Source organism: Brienomyrus brachyistius, chromosome 5 (assembly GCF_023856365.1).
Source record: "Brienomyrus brachyistius isolate T26 chromosome 5, BBRACH_0.4, whole genome shotgun sequence".
Lineage (NCBI taxonomy): Eukaryota > Metazoa > Chordata > Actinopteri > Osteoglossiformes > Mormyridae > Brienomyrus > Brienomyrus brachyistius.
The window spans coordinates 36,012,817-36,037,076 of NC_064537.1; the positions used below are offsets into that span (position 1 = coordinate 36,012,817).

General features: G+C 40.2%; 1 protein-coding gene across 4 annotated transcripts; it reads right to left on the bottom strand.

The window, feature by feature from the left end:
* Positions 1–1,061: 1,061 nt before the first annotated feature.
* pkmyt1 (protein kinase, membrane associated tyrosine/threonine 1) lies at positions 1,062–23,545 on the bottom strand. Of its 4 annotated transcripts, none has more exons than XM_049012858.1 (11): positions 23,223–23,545; positions 19,953–20,590; positions 19,616–19,847; positions 16,810–17,086; positions 13,730–13,836; positions 11,789–11,961; positions 11,417–11,646; positions 10,098–11,324; positions 9,867–9,929; positions 5,506–5,713; positions 1,062–5,416 (listed from the first exon to the last, which is right to left on the bottom strand). In XM_049012858.1, the coding sequence occupies exons 2-8, from the start codon at positions 20,319–20,321 to the stop codon at positions 10,979–10,981; spliced, it is 1,734 nt and encodes a 577-aa protein (XP_048868815.1). In that variant the 5' UTR covers positions 20,322–20,590; positions 23,223–23,545; the 3' UTR covers positions 1,062–5,416; positions 5,506–5,713; positions 9,867–9,929; positions 10,098–10,978. The 4 variants fall into 4 exon arrangements, with proteins under 4 accessions (XP_048868815.1, XP_048868816.1, XP_048868814.1 ...); XM_049012859.1 differs by having other exon boundaries at positions 9,867–9,971; XM_049012857.1 differs by adding an exon at positions 21,957–22,065 and having other exon boundaries at positions 9,867–11,324.
* Between the last annotated feature and the right edge of the window lie 715 nt (positions 23,546–24,260).

A 24,260-nucleotide genomic window follows, 5' to 3' on the forward strand; every position in this document is an offset into this window, starting at 1 on the left:
TTCAGAGCCACATATCACTTGAGGCAAAGGAGCTATTTCAGTAACTTTAAATTAGACAAACTACCTGTGATAAATGTTTTCATAGCATAGATATTACAGTGTTAAATGACTTGCTTTTAATTTCTGTGCAAGTTTGTTTTCCTTGGGGACCAGCTGCAGCAGGTAAAGTTAGCACCAGACACCATACAGCTGCTGAATACTCACCTACAAAACAGCCTCTCTGACCCTCAGTTTTTCAGGATGAATGTGGTATTAAACGATATTACCCCCTATTTGTATGAATAAAGGGCAGGGTTTTTTCTTGGAATTGTCACTTGAAAACAGGGATCGCCATATTCCAGTAATTTCTGGTATTATATATCAAGTATTATAATTGCTGCTTGTTGAATGAAGTACAGCAGGTAATATGGCAGTAGCCTACTGAAAAACAATATACAGCGGTCAACTTTTATAAAACCCTCCTTCAAAATATGACTAGGGTATAATTTTATCAAGCCTGTAAAAATTCACAACATTTATTATCAAGGACAAGTGGACATTTTCCTTGACTGGAAAATGCATTTTAAAAGTCCAGGTTTTCCAGGACACATGGGTCAGACTCAGTCGTCTGGGCGTAACGATTTTGCCCTCATCATAGTCGCTGTGGTCTTTACCCCTGCCAATATCTTCTGTCTAATCCAAGTCCTAAATGTTGGCTTATAATATATCCCAGATCTTGACACGCACCATTTTTATGATATAGTCAAAATTATTTGCTTCACGTGGGACTGGTCATAATGTTTTGACTCATCGGCATATATAAAGATAACACTTCACAAAACATGTTTTTCATATACTGGCAATTTTGCTTAAACTGCCATTCACATCTAAAGGCTGCTTTTAAAACAATTTTAAATCTATGTCAGTAGTATGTTTTTTGATCAATACATCAACTTCCTGGGGCTTATTTTGCTGGGACACTAAAGAACGCACTATATCTGAATTACATTAAAAGAGTGCGCATATATGAAAAATGCTACAGTAATATACATGATATGGATTATAGTTTTTAGGCAAAGGGATTTCATCTTGTAGGCAAAGTTTATTCTTCTGACAATGCTGATTGTCCAAAAAGATTCACTCGGCAAACATTTTAGAGTAAACTGGGAAAAGAAGCATTTAAACTTAACAGGCAGTGAAACACACTGAAACCCACATGACACTTTTCAATAAAATTATATATAGTTCTTTGAGTGCTTTCACACTTGGTCCCTTTTTAGCCCAAAAAACAAACTCAGAACAATTAGTCAGCATTTTTGTGAACACTCCAAATGAACTTACACCCATTTAAAATGAATCAAACTGTTAGCTTAACTTGTGCATCACAAACACAAAGTGCTCCTGACTTGCTTTGCCTATTGTATTTTAGCCTTCTAGGCTTGCCATTGGCAGTTCACACGCTATTGCACGGAGATGCTATCTATAATCCGAATAACTGAGTCCTCTTAAAAATAAAGTCACAATGTGAACTTTATATTCTGTTGGTCCACTTTAAGAGGGCTGAGTTTGGCTCATTTGAAAAGGACTACATGTGAAAACACCTTAAATCTATAGACAAAAAAGGTGTTTAAGTGATGTTCCTCCAGTTTTCAATCACCCTTGTCTTTTTTTGTTCAGCCTCACCATTACAATTAGAGATGCACCAATCCGATATTCAGATCAGTATCAGCACCGATCCGGACCTATTAGACAGATCAAGTATCAGCCATATGTGACCAATCCACATCTGGTACTTACTTATTTAGTTTTCTGCAGTCTGTAGAAAGATAGCCCCTATTTCTTGTTAAATAGATTTGTACAATAAGTGGCTCGACAGCCCCTTTTCATTTTAGATGTGTTTTTTGTGAGTCCGAAAGCCTAGGTGTCATGCCATATGCGTCAGAGTTAGCAACCCTGCTTCCGTGTGCGTGGCTCTGACTTTCGGTGTCCAGCGATTCAGTATTACTCTGGATTTGTATTCATAATTAACTTCTTTATCCCCTTACAATCTGCTGCTGTGGAACATTATGAAAACAGACCCAAAACCCACAAAATATTTACCCACAACTGTATTTTCAAAATAGCTTAATTGGGTGGTAAAACAACGGACCTGGCAACTGTGTACTCAGTGGGTGTTAGCATAGTGACTTCCGCCTGCTATGGCATCACGCGTATACCCTTAGCAGTACGAGAAGCATAAGAACATCAGATCAGAAGGTGATGATCAGGAAGTATTTTTTTGCTTTTAACAACTAGTAGCACAGTGATTTGCAATCTTTGTAAAAGCAAAGGTTTGAGAGGTGAAAGTAGTGTTTAGTGGAAAATCCCACTAAACAAGGCGCACGCAATCATACGAGACAATGCAAGTAATATGAAAAAAGCAATGGATGACTTGGGAGTTGCTAGCTTAGACTGTTTTACACATGCAGGGCATTTTAAGCATTCGCCACTTGTGTATACTCTCTTGGAAGGTATTCAAACTGAACTGCAAATGCCTCAAAAACGCTTAAAGCAAGATGCACAAACGAGGTGGAACAGTACATTAATGTATATCTCTATTAGCCTAATAAAAGATATTCTGGCATACATTTTTTTCGTTTATATATATATATACAGTTGTGCTCAAAAGTTTACATACCCTGGCAGAATTTGTGATGTTTTGGCCATTTTTCAGAGAATATGAATGATAACACAATAACCTCTCTGTCACTCGTGGTTAGTGGTTGGGTGAAGCCATTTATTATCAAACAATTGTGTTTGCCTTTTTTACATCATAATGACAACAGAAAATATCCAAATGACCCCGATCAAAAGTTTACATACCCTGGAAATTCTGGCATGATAACATAGACACAGGTTGACACACACAGGTATAAATGACTACTAAAGATTACCATCCTCACCTGTGATCTGTTTGCTTGTAATTAGTGGGTGTGTATAAAAAGTCAATGAGTTTCTAGGCTCCTGACATGAGTCAATCAGTGTTGCACTGATTTTTGTTGGATTCCGAGCCATGGGGAAAGCAAAAGAATTATCAAAGGATCTGCGGGAGAAGGTTGTTGAACTTCATAAAACAGGAAAAAGATATAAAAAGATTTCCAAGCAATTAAGAATGCCAGTCAGCAGTGTTCAGACCCTAATTAAGAAGTGGAAAATGAGGGATTCTGTTGAAACCAAACCACGATCAGGTAGACTAACAAAACTTACAGCCACAACTGCCAGGAAAATTGTTCGGGATGCAAAGAAAAACCCACAAATAACTTCAGCTGACATACAGGAGTCTCTGAAAAAAAGTGGTGTGGATGTATGAAGATGCAGAATAAGGAGGCACTTGAAGAAAAATGGGCTGCATGGTCGAGTGGCCAGAAGAAAGCCATTACTGCGCAAATGCCACAAAATAGCTCGCTTACAATATGCCAAACAGCACCGAGACAAGCCTCAAAACTTCTGGAAAAAAGTTATTTGGAGTGATGAGACTAAAATTAAACGTTACATTTGGAGAGGACTCAACAATGCCCATGATGAAAAGTACACCATCCCTACTGTGAAACACGGAGGTGGATCGCTGATGTTTTGGGGGTGTGTGAGCTACACAGGCACAGGGAACTTGGCCAGAATTGATGGCAAGATGAATGCAGCACATTATCAGAAAATACTGGAGGAACATTTGCACTCATCAGCTCGGAAGCTGCGCATGGGACGCTCTTGGACATTCCAACATGACAACGATCCAAAGCACAAGGCCAAGTCAACTTGTCAATGGCTACAGCAGAAAAAAGTGAAGGTTCTGGAATGGCCATCTCAGTCTCCTGACCTCAATATCATTGAGCCACTTTGGGGAGATCTCAAACGTGCAGTTCATGCAAGACAGCCCAAGAATGTACAGGAACTGGAGACATTTTGCCAAGAAGAATGGGCAGCTTTACCATCTGAGAAGATAAAGTGTCTCATCCACAACTATCACAAAAGACTTCAAGCTGTCATTGATGCTAAAGGAGGCAATACAAGGTATTAAGAACTAGGGTATGTAAACTTTTGATCAGGGTCATTTGGATATTTTCTGTTGTCATTATGATGTAAAAAAGGCAAACACAATTGTTTGATAATAAATGGCTTCACCCAACGACTAACCACGAGTGACAGAGAGGTTATTGTGTTATCATTCATATTCTCTGAAAAATGGCCAAAACATCACAAATTCTGCCAGGGTATGTAAACTTTTGAGCACAACTGTGTGTATATATATATATATATATATATATATATACACACATACATACATAAACACACACACACACACACACACACAAAATATAAATGTAAAATAAGCTATTGCATCAGAAGCAGTTGTGCATCGGAATTGGATCAGAACTGAAAAAATGTGGATCGGCCCATCCCTAATCACAGTATGGTTTCTTCTACAACTAAACCAAACCCTAAGATAACTGACTAAAGTGAATTTTTTGATGTTTTTTAAGATGACTTGACTGGCTGAAGCTTTTCCCGCACTGACTGCAGCAGTATGGTCTCTCCCCTGTGTGGTACCTCTGATGTATTTTTAGGTACCCTGACTGACTGAAGCCCTTCCCACACACAGCACAACAGTACGGTTTCTCTCCAGTATGCACTCGCTTGTGCTTCTTAAAGTCGCCTGCATGACTGAAACGCCTTCCACACTGTATGCAGCAGTAAGGTTTCTCCCCTGTGTGACATCGCTGATGTATTCTAAGACTTCCCACTTTACTGAAGGCCTTCCCACACAAAATGCAATGATACTTTTCCTCATGCTTGTAATACGGTCTGTGCTTTTCAATATCTATACCAAAACTGCTTTCGTTTAAAGTACCAAGATTTGTGCGAATACACACTAGTCCATAAGAACTCAAACTAACTTGCTGAGGGTCTTCCTCTTGCGCTACGATGCTTTCTGAGTCTGTAGCATCATAAAATGAGTTTGTTGGCTGGATGACTGTTTGAAGAACTGTAGCACAATCTGCCGGCTCTGATTTAGCTGTATAGGAAACAAAGGTTTGTTGTATGGTTGAAGTTTCTGGAGGAGTCACAAATGACACATGCTCAGTGTCACAGGGCTCAGTGTCATCATGATCATCATCGCTTTTCACATACTGAAGATCACTTGCTAACAGAGCATCTTCAACGATTTGGGGAACTTTGACAGATTCTGTTACTGAATCAGCACTCTCGTGTTCTGGTTCTTTAGAATGGTTCAGTTCCGGTCCACTGATTTTCCCATTGATCAGGCTCCTGGGGTGATGGTCAGCGAGCTCTCGCTTATCCCGCTGCAGGAGGTCCACATCCTGCTTCAGAGTGTAGTTTGACTCCAGCCCACCAAGAGTCCCTCCACCAGACACAGGTAACATAGTCACTTGTTCAGGTTCTCGAGAAAAGAGATATAAAGAAAACTGTTTGAACATGAACACAAAGTACCTGCATCACAATTGTCTGCTGTTCAGTGTTCAGACCTACCCACACTGACTCTCTTGAGCTTATCCTGGAGCTCCTGCAGCCTCCGCTTGAGGCTCTCGTTTTCCCTCTGCGTCCGAGCGGTCTTCTCCTGGTACTCCGACACGGTCTCTTTCACCACCTCCAGCACCTCATGTAAAGCCACCGTCAGGAGCTTCGCCACACGGGCGTTCAGGCGATCAATTTTTGACATCCTGCAAAACTCCAACTCCTTGAAAAGAAAAATATCATTGGAATAAATATACAGGACTGAGAGACTTAAAGACCATCTCTTTAACTAATACCATCACTAACAGCAGTGGTTTACGGATTAATCAGTCAGGAAAAAAACATTTTATGGCAATCGCCATCGACTGATTAATCAGACTACATGGCCGATATAGTGATGGCTGCGCGTGGCTGCAGATATTGAATCATGAAATGCTTCAGAGATAGCACTGAATGTGGTTAAATTATTTTATTTTTTATTACTATTAAAAAGCTGCATGCCCTTGATTAAAGTGTGATTAATGATTATTAATAATATTATATATTAATAGTTAAATTATTGTTTTTGTATGTCATTAATATTAAATATTTAAAGTTAAGCACTTGTGTTACTCATTTATTTTCCTACTTTAATAAATTGCTCTCCCCCCACCCTCAATAAAATTGGCTTCAGCATCAGCTACTGAAAAAATCATATTGGTCGAACCAGTGTTAATTTTCTTGATGAAAAATTTTGGTAATAGTTATACCCTTATTTTCAGGCTAAGATGAGACGATAACTAAATAAAAATGATTTCACGAAGCCTAAGACAATGACAAAGTCTACTGACAATTTCGTCAGTGAATAAAAACAAGACAAAAATGTTTGTCGGAGACAAGATCCAATCAGAATTACTGTAATTCACGTAAGGCAGGGGTATTCAACTAAAATTTAAAGAGGTCCAGTTAAAGAAAATTTCTTGAGGGAGAGGTCTGGAAGATCATAAAAATATATCACACTAAATCGTTAGACATTAAGTAGCCTTTTAGTTGTATCAACATTGCATGTAATCAATACCTGACTGTCAACTCAAATTAATTCAGTACAATTCAAAAACTTTTTGACAATATTTGTTACATGACATGGAATGTATGACTGCTAATATGTATGTTTTCTCATCTACAAAATAAAAGTAGGGCTGCATTTCAAAATAAGAGAAAATAAATAAAATGTGAAAATTGTGGATGTTTAAATAAAGTGCTTAACTTAAGCTGTAAAACCCTAATACAATCGTGTTTATAACATATATTTCAGTGTTCATTGGTTTCGATAATCCCACACCGGTAATAAAATTAAAGTCTCGTTTAATTGTTGTGACATGTTGTGTTTTTCTCATATTCGTTATATATACTGAACAAAAATATAAATGCAACACTTTTGTTTTTGCTCCCATTTTTCATGAGATGGACTTAAAGATCTACAATTCATTCCAGATACACAATATTACCATTTCTCTCAAACATTTCTCACAAATCAGTCTAAATGTGTGATAGTGAGCACTTCTGCTTTGCTGAGATAATCCATCCCACCTCACAGGTGTGCCACATCAAGATGCTGATCTGACATCATGGGTAGTGCACAGGTGTACCTTATACTGCCCACAATAAAAGGCCACCCTGTCGTATACGCCGGTCAAGCACATCCCAAACATGCTCAACGGGTGACATGTCCGGTGAGTATGCTGGCCATGCAAGAACTGGGACATTTTCAGCTTCCAAGAACTGTGTACAGATCCTTGCAACATGGGGCCGTGCATTATCTGTCTGAGTGGCTGGTCTCAGACGATCTTGGAGGTGAACCTGCTGGATGTGGAGGTCCTGGGCTGGTGTGGTTACACGTGGTCTGCGGTTGTGAGGCCGGTTGGATGTACTGCCATATTCTCTGAAACGCCTTTGGAGACGGCTTATGGTTGAGAAATGAACATTCAATGCACGAGCAACAGATCTGGTTGACATTCCTGCTGTCCGCATGCCAATTGCACGCTCCCTCAATGCTTGTGGCATCTGTGGCATTTTGCTGTGAGACAAAACTGCACATTTCAGGGTGGCCTTTTATTGTGGGCAGTATAAGGTACACCTGTGCACTACCCATGATGTCAGATCAGCATCTTGATGTGGCACACCTGTGAGGTGGGATGGATTATCTCAGCAAAGCAGAAGTGCTCACTATCACACATTTAGACTGATTTGTGAGAAATGTTTGAGAGAAATGGTAATATTGTGTATCTGGAATGAATTGTAGATCTTTAAGTCCATCTCATGAAAAATGGGAGCAAAAACAAAAGTGTTGCGTTTATATTTTTGTTCAGTGTATTTGACAGAGTAACAACACAAATGGAATGACAAGCTGTTTCAGGTGAAAACAGTGCACTTTACTTTTTATTTCAAATAAAACGATTGCCAACTTCAGCCAGCTGGCAGGAGTGCAATTTTCAATTCGTGATGTCTGCACACATATGTAACAGTTCTGACCTTGTAAATAGTCTGCTTATGTATTTAACCATGTAAAAAATACTTTTGACATAGCTAATTTTAGGTTTATAATGGCATAATATAGATTTGCCATAAGATTTCCTGCATGAGTCTGAAAGCAAGTGTCATGGCAGATTCTTGAGATTTGGCAACCCTAAAAACGTAAATTTTTTTGTTTCATCCGAGTTGATTTATATAACAAATAACATTACTTTATACAGTTGTTAAAAAGCAGAAACTTCAACGTACAAGAAATCACCAATAAACTACATCTACAAATATTTATTTTAATATTTCTATATTAATATTCAGAGAGAGTAGGCCTAGTGGCATTATAGCCTACGCACTTTTTGAAGTGATTTCATTTTCGCACTAATGGCACTACTGATTTTACAGTACTCCATTTCCGGGTAAATAAACATAAGTTTGTGTTTCAAATAAGAGTGAAATCTGTGTCATTGTGTTCTGCACAGTTAGACCTTAACACCATCCCTTAACATTGGTTTCATTTCATCTTGGAGAACATAATGACCATCAGAAATCGAAGGGAAACTTTAAACATTACACTTTGCACTTATAATTTTAGTCGACAATCAACTGTAGTTTCACTCGACTGCAATCTTATAGTCAACTAAAACTAGTCTAAAAGTAAAATAATTTAGATGACCAAATTATGACTGAAACTAAATTACATTTTAAGCAAAAGACTATATTACTAAAAGTAAATACAAATTTGCTGTCAAAATTAACACTGGGTCGAACTCTAACTGAAAGCAAAATATCAACAGCCATACCATCTTGATCTGAAATTACACAGGCTTGGGCCTGGCCAGTACTTGGATGGGAGACCAACTAGGATAGCCAGGAAGAGGTATAATTGTGATTGACAGGTTAGCCTATCATGTGTTCTACGTGGACACCAATGCAGTGATGTGGACACCATGCTGGAAAATACAGCATTATTAAAGCATTTGGATGAGATCTAAAACCAGTGTCCTGAATCCTTTGCGATCTTTAGAAAGAGTAGGGGTGGTACCCTGATGTTCTGGGTAAATGTCCGCCCACTGTAGTACTTAAAAATCTGGCCTCCTAATAATCCCCTATTTCAAACTAGTGAATTGTCGCCAGCAACCTTCACCATCTTAGATATTATGTGGCGAGTGTACTGGTGCCGAATTGCTGCTATAGCCAGGTGGGTGCCACACAGTGGTGGTAGTTGAAGTGGCTCCCAATTGGTTCTGTAAAATGCTTTGGGTGTCTTGAAAAGTGCTAATATAGATAAATGAACATTCATTCATACTTACATTTAAAATTCAGTATTACTGGTATTACGCAGCAATACTGTGTCAGTTCATCTTCTAACTGCTTATTCAGTGCAGGGCTATGTAGAAGCGCGCACACACACACTGAATTCAGAGTCGTCTAACTGAATGACTATGAACAGCAGTGGAAAAACATGCATAATGAGAACATTTCACTAAAAACGGACGCGCGAGACCACGGTGAGCCAACGATGAATTATAGGCACTTCATAGTTAATGGGACAGCGCGAGTAAAAAAAATACTGAGATATACTGATATTTGGTATGCATTTGCTTGGAGTGGATATCCAATTAAACATCGTTGTTTTGTGCAAAATATGCGAGATGCACAGAAGTATACAACATAACACAATTTACAGATCATTACAATCTCTGCTGTTTGTAGTCAAGTTTTATATAAAAGTTTAGGTTGCCCTCAGTTGAAAATATAGCCTGGGCATTGCGCTTAGGTTTTACGATCTGAGTAATCGAGCTAATCATAAACCTATTCGCCACAAAGCTTCTTCTGTGAACAACGTCCTCGACAAAACCGAGGCCACCTACCTTTTCCTACAGTTTCCTTCCAACTCGCCGTCTTCGGGTGGAAGTGATATTTAACTAGAAAATCTGGATAAATAGGAGGCGAAAGAAAATAAACGCTGGGGAATCCTGGAAGCAGTATTGTAAACAGAAATTAATTACATTTAGACTGGTAAATCAATGTGCATAAGCTAGTATTCGTCGTTATATATTTTATTATGTTAAGAGAAACACAAAAACCACGGAAAGAATTACCGAAGACTATCATGCACAACGACCTGCTGTAAAACGCCTAAGCTTTACTTTATCGCGGAGTAGTTTTACACCTATGATACGCAGTCCAGCGCTGTAGTGCCATCTACCGCCCTGGAGGGCAAACAGTGACAAGCGTGCCAAATTCTTTCCCAGTTTTTTCCAGTCTCATTTCCTGCCATCCAGGAAAACAATTTAAACAAAATAAGGTAATTTGGCTTACGCCACTAAGTCCTCTTGCGCAGATGCAGAGTTACGAATCAGTACCAATTATTGTGAGAGAGAAAATGCAGCTTCACCCATAGAGAACTTTTAGGTGAATGTAGAACTTTTTCAGGACTTACCATTTCAAAAGGAAAATTTACTTGGTTTGCATACTTTCCATTAGCAGGGGTCAACTTTCCAGACTTCATGAAAAGTATCCAAAAAACCCATCTTGTGTGTAAATAAAATGTGTGTAAACTTCCCCAATTCTTAAATAAATTGATTTACTTCTCTGTAATGACATACACTGCACGGACACAAAAGAACTTTACAGCTAATTAATTTTCCCTTTCTGCATTTCTCTGTAGCAGTTCAAGCATTTTTACAAAACGTAGCTAACCATAATGTTGTTAAACTGGGAAAAAAAAAATGACAATTAAGTATTGCCCCCTTATGCCCAGGCTTAATATCTTCCCATCTTTACTTTGTAGACCTTATTTTACATCAAGATCAAAACACTCATCTGAAGAGGTTTAAAAAATAATAATGAACTTGTTAAAACAATTAATGGGAAAAAATGATCAAATAAGGGTTTCATACATTTGTAAAGTCCAGTAGTTCACTTTCCATTGTTTCTTTTAATGAGGGCAGATGTGCAGCAGTGAGCTGGCATCTTGGCTTCAGGTTTGCCCCTCCAGTGATGTTTCCTCAAACATACTGAGCAGGTTCTTGGGCTCGAAGGCCATCCTCGGGCAGGAATCCAGTCTGATCCGTCTGGGGATGGGGCTGTGATTGACTAAGGGAGGATCGTCATGCGTGCCGTTAGGACTGAACCCATCAGACGGTCTCGTGCTCTGCATGAATGTCCTCGTCATATTTAAAGAGTTTGAGCTGTTGGGTGTGGTGTTGATGTTCCAGCTGCGGACAGGGCTTTCTGTGAGAGTCCGTGTAGCCCCATGGTAAGAGTCCAAAGAAACTTTTGGGAGTGGAGTGGAGGTGCTTCCCAGCGACAGCCGTGACTGAACTCTGCCGGGGACACAAATCAAACAATGACCGTTGAAAATTTGTCAGCAGTACAAGCATTAAGGATGACAGCCACAAAGGTTATATTGTGTTACCTTTGAGAGAAGCTGGGAGAGTCACTAAGCTTTACTGCATCAGGCACAGAAACAAGCTCTTCCTCCAGGCTGCACATGTCTGTGTGCGAGAAGCTCAGCGCTTGCGTGCTATAGTCTCTATCTCGTTCCCAGCTATCTCGAGGAGGTGTGCATGGCACTGAAGGAGTGGGTACATGGAGGAACTGGAAACGGAGAGAGGACAGGAGCCTCCATCCAAATGACACCACCGACTAAGAAAAATGGAGGGGAAGCACTGGAGCAGCTTTATAACATTCGAATGGATGGTCCATTAGAATAAGCAGACAATTCAAACAGCAATGAAATGGCTAATGTTGGTTGACAAATTGTTAGGGTTAAACAGGGAGCTTTTACCTGACAGAAGGAGAAGAAGAAAAGCAGAGATTCCAGCAGGAAAAGCGAAACTTGCCGTTTCAGCCTCTGTCTTCTCACTACTGGGAGGGTTAGGAGCTGCAGGACTGTGGCCCTCGCCGAGGGCTCTGGGGCCATCATCATCTTCAGAACTGACTGCAGCTCACTGGATAGGACTAGACATTTATGTATGATTAGGACTGCATTTCTTACACTCTTATATGGAGTGTTACACAAAAACACATGGGCAAATTCCACACACACAAAGCGGCGGTGAGCAGCGACAGCACTACCCCCTGTGCCACTGTGCTGCCCTGCATTTTACACCTGCATAATATGATATTGCATATTATGAACATGCAATTATGACACTGCATGGACCACAATAATCAGACCTCACCAATCTCACCAGCCACTTCATCCAGCTCCATTGGGGGAATCCCAAAGCATCCCCAGGGCAGCACAGATATACAATCTCCCAACGTGTCCAGGGTCTGCCCAGGGCTTCCTCACAGTTGGACATGCCCAAACTACCTCCCCAGGGAGCCATCCAGAAGGCATCTAAGGCAGATGCCTGAACCACCCCTTACTGGCTAATTTCAATGCGCAGGAGTAGCTGCTCTACTTTGGGCTCCTCACCCTATCGCTAAGGCTGAGCCCAGCCACTCTGCAGTGGAAACTCATTTCGGCCACTTGTATCTGTGATCTCATTCTTTTGGTCACTACTCAGAGCTCATGACCATATGAGAGATTGGGAACATAGATCGACCAGTAAATTGAGAGCTCTGCATTCTGGCTCAGCTCCCTCTTGACCAAAACAATAGTGTCCACATTACTGCTTGAGGCAGCAACTCATCCTCCACCAGGAGAGGGCAATCACCCTTTTCTGGTGAGAACCCTGGCCTCAGATTTGGAGGTGCTAATCCTCATCCCGGCCACCTCACACTCACTTGCAAACCGCCCCAGTGCATGCTGCAAGTCACTGGCTGACAACGTCAACAGAACCATGTCATTCACACGGAGCAAGACAAGATCCTAAAGCCACCAAACCGGACCCCCTCCGCACCTTGGCTACTATACATTCTAACCAATGTTCCTGGACAGGGGCCTCCACCAGACGCTCCCAGTACACCCTCATTTTGCGTTTGGGTTTATCAGGTTTATCCAGCATCTCCCATCGCCATCGGATCCAACTCAACACCAGGTGGTGATCAGTTGACCGCTGAATTCCTCTCTGAGCATGATAATGAAGTCCCCAGAGGGGCACCTTCCAGGACACCCCTCCAAGGCCTCCAAGAAGGCTGGGTACTCTGAACTGTTGTTCCGCACATATGAACAGGCTTCCATCTCCTGAAACAAAATCGAAGGGAGGGCGATCTTCTAATCCACATCTATATTGCACCTGACCCCCACGGCTCCCCCTGCAGGTGGTAGGCCCACAGGAGGGCGGAGCCTTGTTATTTTTTTGGGTTATGCCTGGCTAGGCCACATGGATGGAGGCCCGGCCATCAGGCGCTTACCCTTGAGCTCCCGCCACAGGGCGATCCAGTCTCAGTGTCTATGACTAACCTTGCATTATTGGGTAAGTCCATCAAACCAATGTCTCTTAAATAATGCAATACAAATTCAAAATTAAGTTCTGATTTGCAATACTGATAGATGACTGCATTTTCATTTATTTTTAATGTGAAATACTACCACACAACTTATGCTTTCGCTCTTTATTTGGATCTACATCCAGAATGCGTGGTCCTCCTTCCACCATATTGCTGCGTAATCGAGAAGGAAAATGTTAACCTATACTTAATAAATCAAGCAACTGTGTTTGACTGATTAAGCATGACAGCTCTAGTTACTTAACATTCCCCAGACATCATATACAATAGCCAACAGGTACTGTCAAAAATGGCATGCTAAGAATAGAACACAATGACATACACCCACCATTTGTAAACTCAGTAGGCAGGTTTCCCTGTCTGAGCTCCTGCCAGTCATCTCCTCCTTTAGGCACCTCGATATTACAGGCCAACTCCAAGATGGACACACCTAGACTGAAGCACAGAGAAGGGGGGGCATGGAACAAATCAGTGTAAGACACCCCAATGAGACAGGTCACTGAATGAGGGAATGCACATGACGTCACAGTAAGTAGAAATCAATGTGATTACACCCACTGAGTGGCAAAAAGACTGGGTAGCACTATTAGCATTCAGCTTGGATGCTGCAAAAAAATCTAAAATAAGAAAAAGCACAATTAGCGATCGATTTAAGAAGAAATCGAAACTTTTTAGACTGCCAAAAACTAAAGAAAAGAGAAGCAAATGGAATCCAGACTTTGAAATGTGTTTTTGTGGTTGTCATCTCAGTGAAATCTCTTGGTAAAAAAATTAAATAAAAATAAATAAGCCATAAGTTATATACTGTATTAACTACTTATCAATTAAATATTTAGCATCATTCATTTACATTCTATTTAACTGGGAAGTTTTTGTCAGCATTTATTTAAAAACATCCATGATGTTTTTACAAAGTGGAGTAAACACAAACAAAGTGGAGAATTATTAGATATTGTTAGATATTGTTAAGCAGCAAAGAAAAACTCAGTTTTCCATATAAGGGCTGCCAATAATGGAAAAACTACCATTAATTTAATACCTGCCAATATTGTAACAATTTCCCATTCTTAATGTAATAAAAGCCAAAAAACATAATAAATTACTGACGTAACAAAATATCCAAAAAAGTCGCATTTTGGCTAAATATTACATTAACTTATATGAAGAACGGAAAAATTACACTATCAGTAATAACTTCATTAATGGTGGTTTTTACATTACTGGCTGCTACAGGGGCTACTCCATAAAACTTTAAAACTTTAGAGAGTTAACCAAATATCATAAAAAATTTGTTCAAAACATGTTGTCAGGAAACCCGATTGCTGGCCACATATCAATGTCCATGGTCTTTTGGGAAGCTGTAGGAATCACTGCTGAATAGGGCTGGGTATTGGCACACATGCTCTGCTTCGATTCGATTCACAAGCACACAATTTGATTTGAGTTCAATCTGACATCAATCCTATAAGAATGAGATATGAAATATTATATAGCAGATTTCCATACTTGGAGAGATGTTTAAAAAGGCTCTAAAGGCAACATAAATGTACAAATGCAAAGTCACTGCAAACACACAGTAACAACCACTAAAGAAAGTTGAAAGGCTTTTAAATAGCAAAATCTTTGAGGAACAAATAGATATAGTTCCTTAAACAAAAACCAGCCTGTTTCTTGAAGCACAAAAAAATACTTCTGACAGAAAATAAAAGCTGAAAATAAAACTGGGCAAGTATAAAATTCGCATGCCATTTTTCAGAAGAATTAGTTAAAGATATATGCCAAAGATTAGAACCTATTTGAGGAACATACAGATATTGTTTAGGGTTGGAAATAGGTCGATTTGATTTCAATTCACAATTGCTCAACTGGATTCAATTTCAATTCTCTATTCATTTAAGACATATTCAATAATGTGCGATCAAACCATATGATTCGTTCCACAACACAAACGTATTTATATAAAAATGATTAACATAAAATATAAAGTAAAAATACAAAAACCAAATTAACCTGCACTTTACCTTTGAAAAGAGTCGTGGATGGTGTGAGGGAGATGAGAGAGAGAGAAGAAGAGGTGGGTTATTTTGTAGGACGACTCACTATAATTAAACGGAATCATTGCTGTCTGTTGGCTCACTTTAATCTTGTTTTTGTGCGACTTTAACAAGGAACATATCCAATGACAGCCGCTTTTGCCTCCTTTTTGATTTCGCGAAAATGTGACATTGCATTGTTAAACAGATTCATCGCTCGCACTGCTATGGCCTTATTCAGGTGGCGCTTTTCTACTAAATTTTGACTATATGAGTGAGGCACACTGACTGGGACACAATTACCCACAACCGCAGCGAGAAAGAGAAGAACCATCGGCTCAGTTGTGATTATGTGACGCTAGGACTCGTATTGCAAGACCTTGCTCTTTTAACAAGTTAAAATTTATTTAAAAAATTTTGCTCATCAAAACACTCGCAGACCAAGTCACTCGCAAACCAAGGTTTTACTGTATACCAAAATATTTCGTCCACACTTCTCCCTCTAGACTTTGTCGCTTTCATTTGCTTCAGTGTTACCCAAAAAACAAATTAATAATATTCTCATAACTGACAACAGGTCACATTCAACAATACATATTTTCTCTTTACATTATTTGCTTTTATTTAATTTTATTCTGCTTTTATATAATGTTATTTTGCATAACCGTAAGCAGTGTATTTATTGGTGTGAGAATAAAACTACTTGACTTGGTGCATTCATCTACTGAGTCCTCCACTACCATGACTGACAATGTATTGAGAAAGAAGTGAAATGCAATTGCGCAGTACTATTACAACCCTCCTTTAAGCAAAATAGTGACACCTATGTGATAATACCGATAAAAGTCAAATTCAGCAAAAAAAAAAAAAAAACACAGGGAAAAGGCTTAAGATGAATCAATATTGAATCATCAAAATCAGGATCACTATTAAGGATCACTGCCCCACCCCTACTGTCAAATGTAATTGCTATTAATTTAAGCAGATGATCAGTTGTTTTGCAGTTTCAATGACTGTTTTGAGTCTCAGTCTAAGGGGGGTGTGTTCCAGCAAGCAATTCATGTCAATGCATACCCTCAATAAGCAATAAACCTGAAGGGAATGAGCATTCAGTGCCAATATTAGAGCATAAAAAAAATGAACACGGCCCAATATACACATAAAAATATAAATGGTAATAAGATATTCTCAGTAAAATACAATGCTGTTATTATGGGTAATTATACATACAGAAACACTGAAGCTGAAAGGGCACATTGCACATACACACAATAATTTGTTTTGAAAAGCTGTATTAAACGCATCAAGAGCTCGAGCAGAATGGCTAAGCAGCAGCATAGGGAGGTGAGCAGTGCACAGGAGCATACAGTCATACCTGAAGACGTCAGCAGCCAGACTGTACTGCCCCCTCAGCAGCTCTGGGGCCATGTACCTTGGGTCCCCTTCCTGCCCTTCTTCCAACTCGATCTTGTCCCTCCCTGAATCTCCACAGCTGAGTCTCAGCATGAGCCCAAAGTCGCCCAGTTTGAGCCGACCCGAGCGGGTCAGAAAGATGTTGGCGGGCTTGAGGTCCAGATGGGCAAAGCCCTGTGAGTGGAGGTGCTGCAGAGCTGACAGCAGATCGCAAAGATACCCCCACGCCTCAGCCTCGCCTGTAAAGGAAGGATACAATCTAAACCAACAGCACTGCCTCTTAGAACAGGGGTGGGGAACCTGTCCCATGGAGGGCCGGGGTGGGTGAGGGTTTTTGGGATCACCTTCTGTTTTTGGGGATGTCCTTAGGATGACCGTGTTACTATGAAAAATAAAGAAATCCTTCAAATATCAATTGTTATGACAGCTTCCTGGAATACTATTTAAAATATATAACTTAAAGAAATATTTAAGATATGTTATTTATTAATGTTCCATTAGGATGTACAGAGATCGTCCTTTGAGGACAACATCCGGTCCAACAGAGGACGACTTAAGGATGACCGTGTTACTATGAAAAATAAATTAATCTTTCAAAAACAATTTATTAGTAGCCTGCAGGAACAGCATTTAAATATACAAATATAACTGCCCAGATGGCTGCCAAGGACTTAACTTGCAGTCAGAATTCAAACTTAAGGCCAGCGGCGGTTTTGTCCTTGCTGCCATGGAGACCCTTCTTACGGCTCATGCTTCCTCTCAAACCCTTGCTCGCTGGTGGTTCAAAGCAAATGTTTTGGTATACACGTTTGTTTCTTTTATGTGCATTGAATCAACACAAAAACAGAGATAAAAAGCCAAAAATTTGACATTTCACACAGGACTCAAAAACTGTTATTGGCACCCTCAACTTAATATTTGGTTTCACGCCCTTTGGAAAAAATATCTGAAATCAATCACCTATATAATCAATATAATCAATCTATAACCATCAAAAAGCTTGTTACACCTCTCAACTGGAACTTTTTACCACTCTTCTTTTGCAAACTGCTCAAGGTCTCTCAGATTTGAAGGGTGCCTTCTCCCAACAGCAATCTTTAGATCTCTCCATAAGTATTCAACTGGATTTAGATCCGGACTCGCTGCTGGCCACTTCAGAACTCTCCAGTGCTTCGTCTTCAACCATTTCTGGGTGCTTTTAGAGGTAAGTTTGGGTTCATTGTCCTGCTGGAACACCCATGACCTCTGATGCAGACCCAGCTTTCTGACACTGGGCCCTACATTGCGCAACAAAATCTTTTGGTAGTCTTCAGGCTTCATGATGCCTTGCACACAGTCAAGGCACCCAGTGCCTGAGGCTGTAAAACATCCCCAAAACATCTTAGAACCTACTCCATGTTTGACGGTAGGTACCGTGTTCTTTTCTTTGTAGGCCTCATTCCGTTTTCTGTAAACAGTAGAATGATGCGCTTTACCAAAAAAACTCTACCTTGGTCTCATCTGTCCAGAAGACGTTCTTCCAGAAGGATTTTGGCTTCCTCAAGTACATTTTGGCAAACTCCAGTCTGGCTTTTTTATGTTTCTGTTTCAGCAGTGGAGTCCTCCTTGGTCTGCTGCCATAGTGTTTCATTTCGTTCAGATGTCAACAGATAGGGTGCAACAGTGTCAGCTCGAACTAAGTCTGCAGAAGAGCTTGAATTTGTTTAGAAGTTCATTGAGGCTATTTACCCACCATTTGGACTATCCTTCACTGCAGTCTTTTATCAATTTTCTCCTCCGTTCACGTCCAGGGAGATTAGATACAGTGCCATGTGTTGTGAACTTCTTGATTAGATTACGCACAGTGAACAAAGGAACATGAAGATCTCTGGAGATAGACTTGTAGTCTTGAGACTGTTGATATTTTTCCACAATTTTTTGTTCTCAAGTCCTCAGATAATTCTCTGCTCTTCTTTCTCTTCTCCATGCTTAGTGTGGCACACAGACACACAACAGAAAGGTTGAGTCAACTTTTCTCCATTTTAACTGCCTTCAGGTGGGATTGCTATATTGCCAGCACCTGTTTCTTGCCACAGGTGTCTTCAAACAAGCATCACATGCTTTAAATAAAACGATTTACCCACAATTTTTAAAACATGCCAATAATTTTGTCCGGCCCATTTTTGGAGTTCTGTGTGAAATTATGTCAAATTTGCCTTTTTTCTGTTTTTTGTGTTGATCCAATGTACATAAAGGAAATAATGATGTATATACCAAGACATTTTTAATTGCAACAATTTTCTAGAAGAAATGGTGCATTTTCTGGAAAAATTCCAGAGGTACCGATAATTTTGGCCATGACTGCAGTTATGAATTTTTCACAGCATGTTTGAATAAATGTTTGAAACCTGAAAGTCTTTAAGATATATTTGCATTGCAGTCATTCTGTGGTGATTGTTAAATTCTGCTTTGCATTACTGACAGATGGCTGCATTTTCATTCACTTTTAATGTGAAGTGCTACCACACAACTGATGGTTTTCACCCTATATCTATCTATCTATCTATCTATCTCTCTATATATATATATATATATATATATATATATATATATATATATATATATATATATATTCACCTTCATCCACTATGTGCCATCACCCTTCTGCCAGTAATCAAGAAGGAAATTTTTGATCGTCTTTTAGTAATCGAGTAATTGAGCTTAATCGAGTAATCACAACAGCTCTACTCATAACTGCCCCTGTGTTCCTACCAGCACCTTTCACTCACCTAGGCTGGTGGCCTCCGCATGCATTAGCAGGTTGGCACAACAGAGCTCAGTCTGGATATAAAGACGGCCATTCTCCTCCCAGGCAGCCTGAAAGCCGAGGATGTAAGGGTGGGAGCCCAGGATCTCATGGTTCCTGGCCTCACGCAGACTTCTCTGCCTGTCCTCACTACCTCTAAAGCGCTGGACAGTGCGCTTCACAGCATATAGCCGTCCATCCTGCAGACTAAACACCTAGGACCAGAAGATGAACCACAGGGGAGAAATTAATTCAGCACTTTCCCCTCTCCCTGTACCTTCACCATTCACTTTTATAAAGGTATAGACTGTGACACTCACCTTGTACACCTCCCCAAAGGAGCCCCTGCCCAGCAAGCCCAGGTTGGTGAAGCACTGGTTGAAGTAGGATTGGGGTCGGTTTGGGTCATACAGTAATGGAGAAGGGGGGCTCTGGGAGAGGGAATGGGATAGTGGTGTCCAGGGAGATGGGGGTCGCTGGGGAAAAACCCGACTGACAGATGGGACCCATTTTGGGGGGGGGCGAGGGGGCAGCGAATGTGAGAGCGAAGGAGGAGGAGTAAGGGACAAGGAGGAAGGGGAGGATGAAGAGAATGGAAGCTTTCTTTTTTTAAGAGAGAAGGATTGCTGGGCCTGGGAAAAATGTTCTGGGAGGGGGAGAGGAGTGGTGGTGAGTTCGGGGTCTGACATGGCCTGAAGAAGCAGCACTGAGCAGTCGGCAGAAAGACGTAAGGCCAAGTGCTGATTAATGCCACAGTGGGTCAAATAAAATAATAACACACAACAAAAAAAGCAGTTGAGTCTAAGAACAAAGAAACAGTAATAAAGGGGTGGACCAAAGACAGGCGGGGAATAGCAGCAGAGAGCGTCAAACTGGCTGAGGGCTCATGATTACATAAAGGATGAGGCAAAAGCAGCCTCCTCTTTGCTCCAGTGAAACTCAGCAGACAGGAGAAAAGCTGTGGAACCAGGAAAAAGAAATTACTGACTGTCCAGAACATGAACTCTGGACCTACATTCCATAAATTAGCTAGATACTGTTAGTGAATGAAGCAGATATTAAGGCTAATTATCTTTTATTCCGACAGTGGTACCTGTAGTTATTTGTATTACTGCAATTCTAATGCAAACTACAGGAAAGAGTATTACATTAACAAACTCCAGATACACAAATGAATTAAGAGAACAGGACACTGACCATACCAGAGGTTCCCAGGTTGGGGGTGGTGGTGTGTCCATATAGCTGACCCATTGTGAATTTTACATTTGACATTTTTGAGAGAGGATACTGGTCATCTTTATGCAAATTCATTAATATAAATGAAGATGCATTATGAAAATATTTGTTTGATTTATATTTTAATGATAAATAAAACTAATTTAAAGCAATTTTAAAATTAGCTCAATATTTCATATTACAACCTATACAACAGTAAAATCAGTGCAAGGGTGTGTATTTGGGTATGGACATGTCCCTACCAATATTGTGAGAGTATTGTGTGTGTTCAGGGATCCTTGCACAGAGAGCTGCTGATCTACACCTAGCGCCGGCCTACATGGTACCGCTAGGGGGCGCTAAAATGTCTGAAACCCACACACAATCACTTTATCACAATGTATATTCCTGCAAATTAATCAACATCTCAGTTTTTGGATGGAATGGATAACAGTCGCAAAAACCAACATATTGGATGGGTACATATCATTACAAATACATAATTTTGTCATAGTAAAGAAATATTAATCTCTCTATAGTTGGGTGGTGAGAAAATTGTTAGAGCTAAAGAAGGTCTATGTTCATTAATACAGCTGGAATGCATTTACACTTGCAGGGTGAAATCCTACCATTCTGTGCCTACATGCCTTAAGAATAGTGTTGTAAATTGTCCCAAGCCCACAGAGGATGATTGCACCCTGTGTGAAGCCTATTGCAGTGTGCCCACATGCTTTAGGAGCACTGCCATAAGTTGCTCTGCATAAGAGTGACGTCTTCTTGGTACTCGCTATCCTCTGCAGCTGTGACCATGAAGACAAAGTGGCCATATTCCTTCCTTGCTTTGAGTGACTATCAACTCGTCCCCAGCCTTGATGTATGGCCTTGTTGTAATCATATGACCACTACATGGACTATGCAGGTCTAATGTCAACGATTCATAGAAAGTTCTGTTTTTCTGCAGTGTTTTAGACAAGGATCTTGAGAAGGATGTATAAATGGCCTGAGAAGCTGCTCATCTGCGCTCACTGCCTCAGCACTTGTTGATGCGTGTGAATGCCCTATTCAAGTAGTTTGGGGGGGAGACTGCCTGAAATGCTGATTCTCCGTACCTTGTGAATCTGAGTGGTAATAAAGTCTTCTCTTCAAGTACGAACCAAAGTCTCCATTGGAAAATATCGACAACAGTGTCTGTAACATCTGTATCCTAGTAAATCCTGGCTGAAAGAAACACATCCGATGATCAAAAAAAATTAAAAAATCTTCTAGGTTTTCAGCCAGTGCATGCTATGCAACCTGACCTGATTAAAAGAAAAAACTAATCACAAACATTAAGGATGGAATATCCATGATCATGCATCGGTTTAATTAACATTTTTAACCCTTTGCCCAGAACTTTAGTGGCTTTAATTCTTCATCTAAACAAAGGGAGTAGTGAAATACTCAAGTCAGGTGTATTCTAATTGGAGCAGCGCTGGGCGGTATACCCATTGTAATTTCCCATATGGTATGAATTTTTGATATAACCTCATATTGTGACAAAGCTGCAGCAACAGCTTCAGTCGCCAGCAATATAATTAGGTCTGCAATTAAATGGATATCGGTCTGCAGGACCATACCTCGAGAAAATGATTGCGTGTGGGTTTGACATTAGCGCCCCCTAACGGTATCCTGCAGGCAGGCCGGAGCTACGCGTAGATCGGCAATTGTATACGTGGATCGGGTTATAACACAGCGTGGGGAAAGTCTCAAAAAAAGGTCACTAAATTCACGTGTCTCACATGATCCACAAATTGGCTTTTAAGCGTTCACAAACCGGTTGTACATTTGAAAATATGTTGTTGCAAAGATACACACGGGTAAATTATGAGAAATCTGTTTAAATATTAAGTTTGTTCAGGCAAATATTCTTGTATTTTTACAAATCATTCCGCCATTGGAAACAGTGGTCACCATCTTTTACTTTTTAACAGTATATAATCCTTTAAACGGTCCATATCATGCAAAGTTCGAGATATGTGAAACGCCAATGCATAAGTATACGTATTCAGTGCTCGATTTCCTTAATTTGTCAACAGAAGTAGGTAATTCTTTTACAATTGGTATTTTTAAAATAGGAGCAATTCGAATTATTTAGCCCCTCCGCCACAGTAAATCTGGTAGTAAATTAAGATCATCTGATCCATACAGACTGTTCACCCTTACTGACAGACAAGCACTGTCTACAAAAACAATTCGCTTTCCGATGCAAGTACAGTATTCTAAACGTATATTTATCACGTCGACGAAATTTCGATTGCCAGATCAGTCTGAGCAATGTTACAAGACCGCTCAGCTGCACCCCGGAATTAGTGACAAACTTATTTATTCCCAATTACCTGGTCGCGCTAGTCACTGGCTGGTTCCATCCAAGGGCTCCTGGACCGAAGTGAGTCTATATCCATTGCAAGGGAACCGTATCTACCAGCTGAAGTGTACCGAATAGCTCCAACCATTTATCTTCCAGATAACTACACAGACCTTAAGGATGCTTGGTTTGCTTTGCCCTCATAGCTATCAATATATAATTGCAATACGCGTTAATACATCTGTTTTAAAAATATTGTTTGTGTTAATTTTCACTCAGCGCCGCCGACTTACGAACATTCGGGCTCGCGCCAAAATGCAAGCGGCGCCCCACCCCCGGAAAGGTCGCTCGCGGAAACAGTGCGCTAAACATCTTAAGGTGGACCCAGCGGGCGCTTCACAATCACATGGTACTCGCAATATTTAAGGCATAGTTATTCAAATACGAGTGTAGAGCCTTAAGGTTGTCCCAGTGTGCCTCACCGCTTACCAACTTAAAGAGTAGGCCTAAACATAAATCTGTATAAAATTACTTAAGATCAGGGGGGCTGGGGGGCAGTACTCAGGGTACCTTGCTGGTCGGGGATTCAAACCTGCAATCTTTCAATTACAAGTGCGGTTCCCTAACCATTAAGAGACCACTTCTGGAGCTGTTTCTATTGTTCCTAAACGCGAATGTGAACAGCGTGATTAGAAGGTGAATTTATGTATTTCCTCTAAGGTTAAATGTAATGGCAATCTATCTAAACCCTTTGTGTAATTTCAGGTCCGCCGCTCTCAGGCCCCTTCCGGTTCGATTGACACATGCACAGACAACAAACAAACACGTTCTTTATTCGTTTCACGAGTTTTGAAGTGAAGTTTATGGTTGATGCGTTTTCGGGAAAAAGTCCTACTGATATATTTCTGCATGATCTGTTTCATGATTGTCAGGGTTTTATAAATCTAAACATTATATATGTTAATTTAATTTTTTAGTTTTTACTGTTTATGCATTTCACTGTTTATGCAAAATTCACACAACAAAAACGCAAATAGTTTTTTTTTTACTGATATCAGCAGTTCCAGTG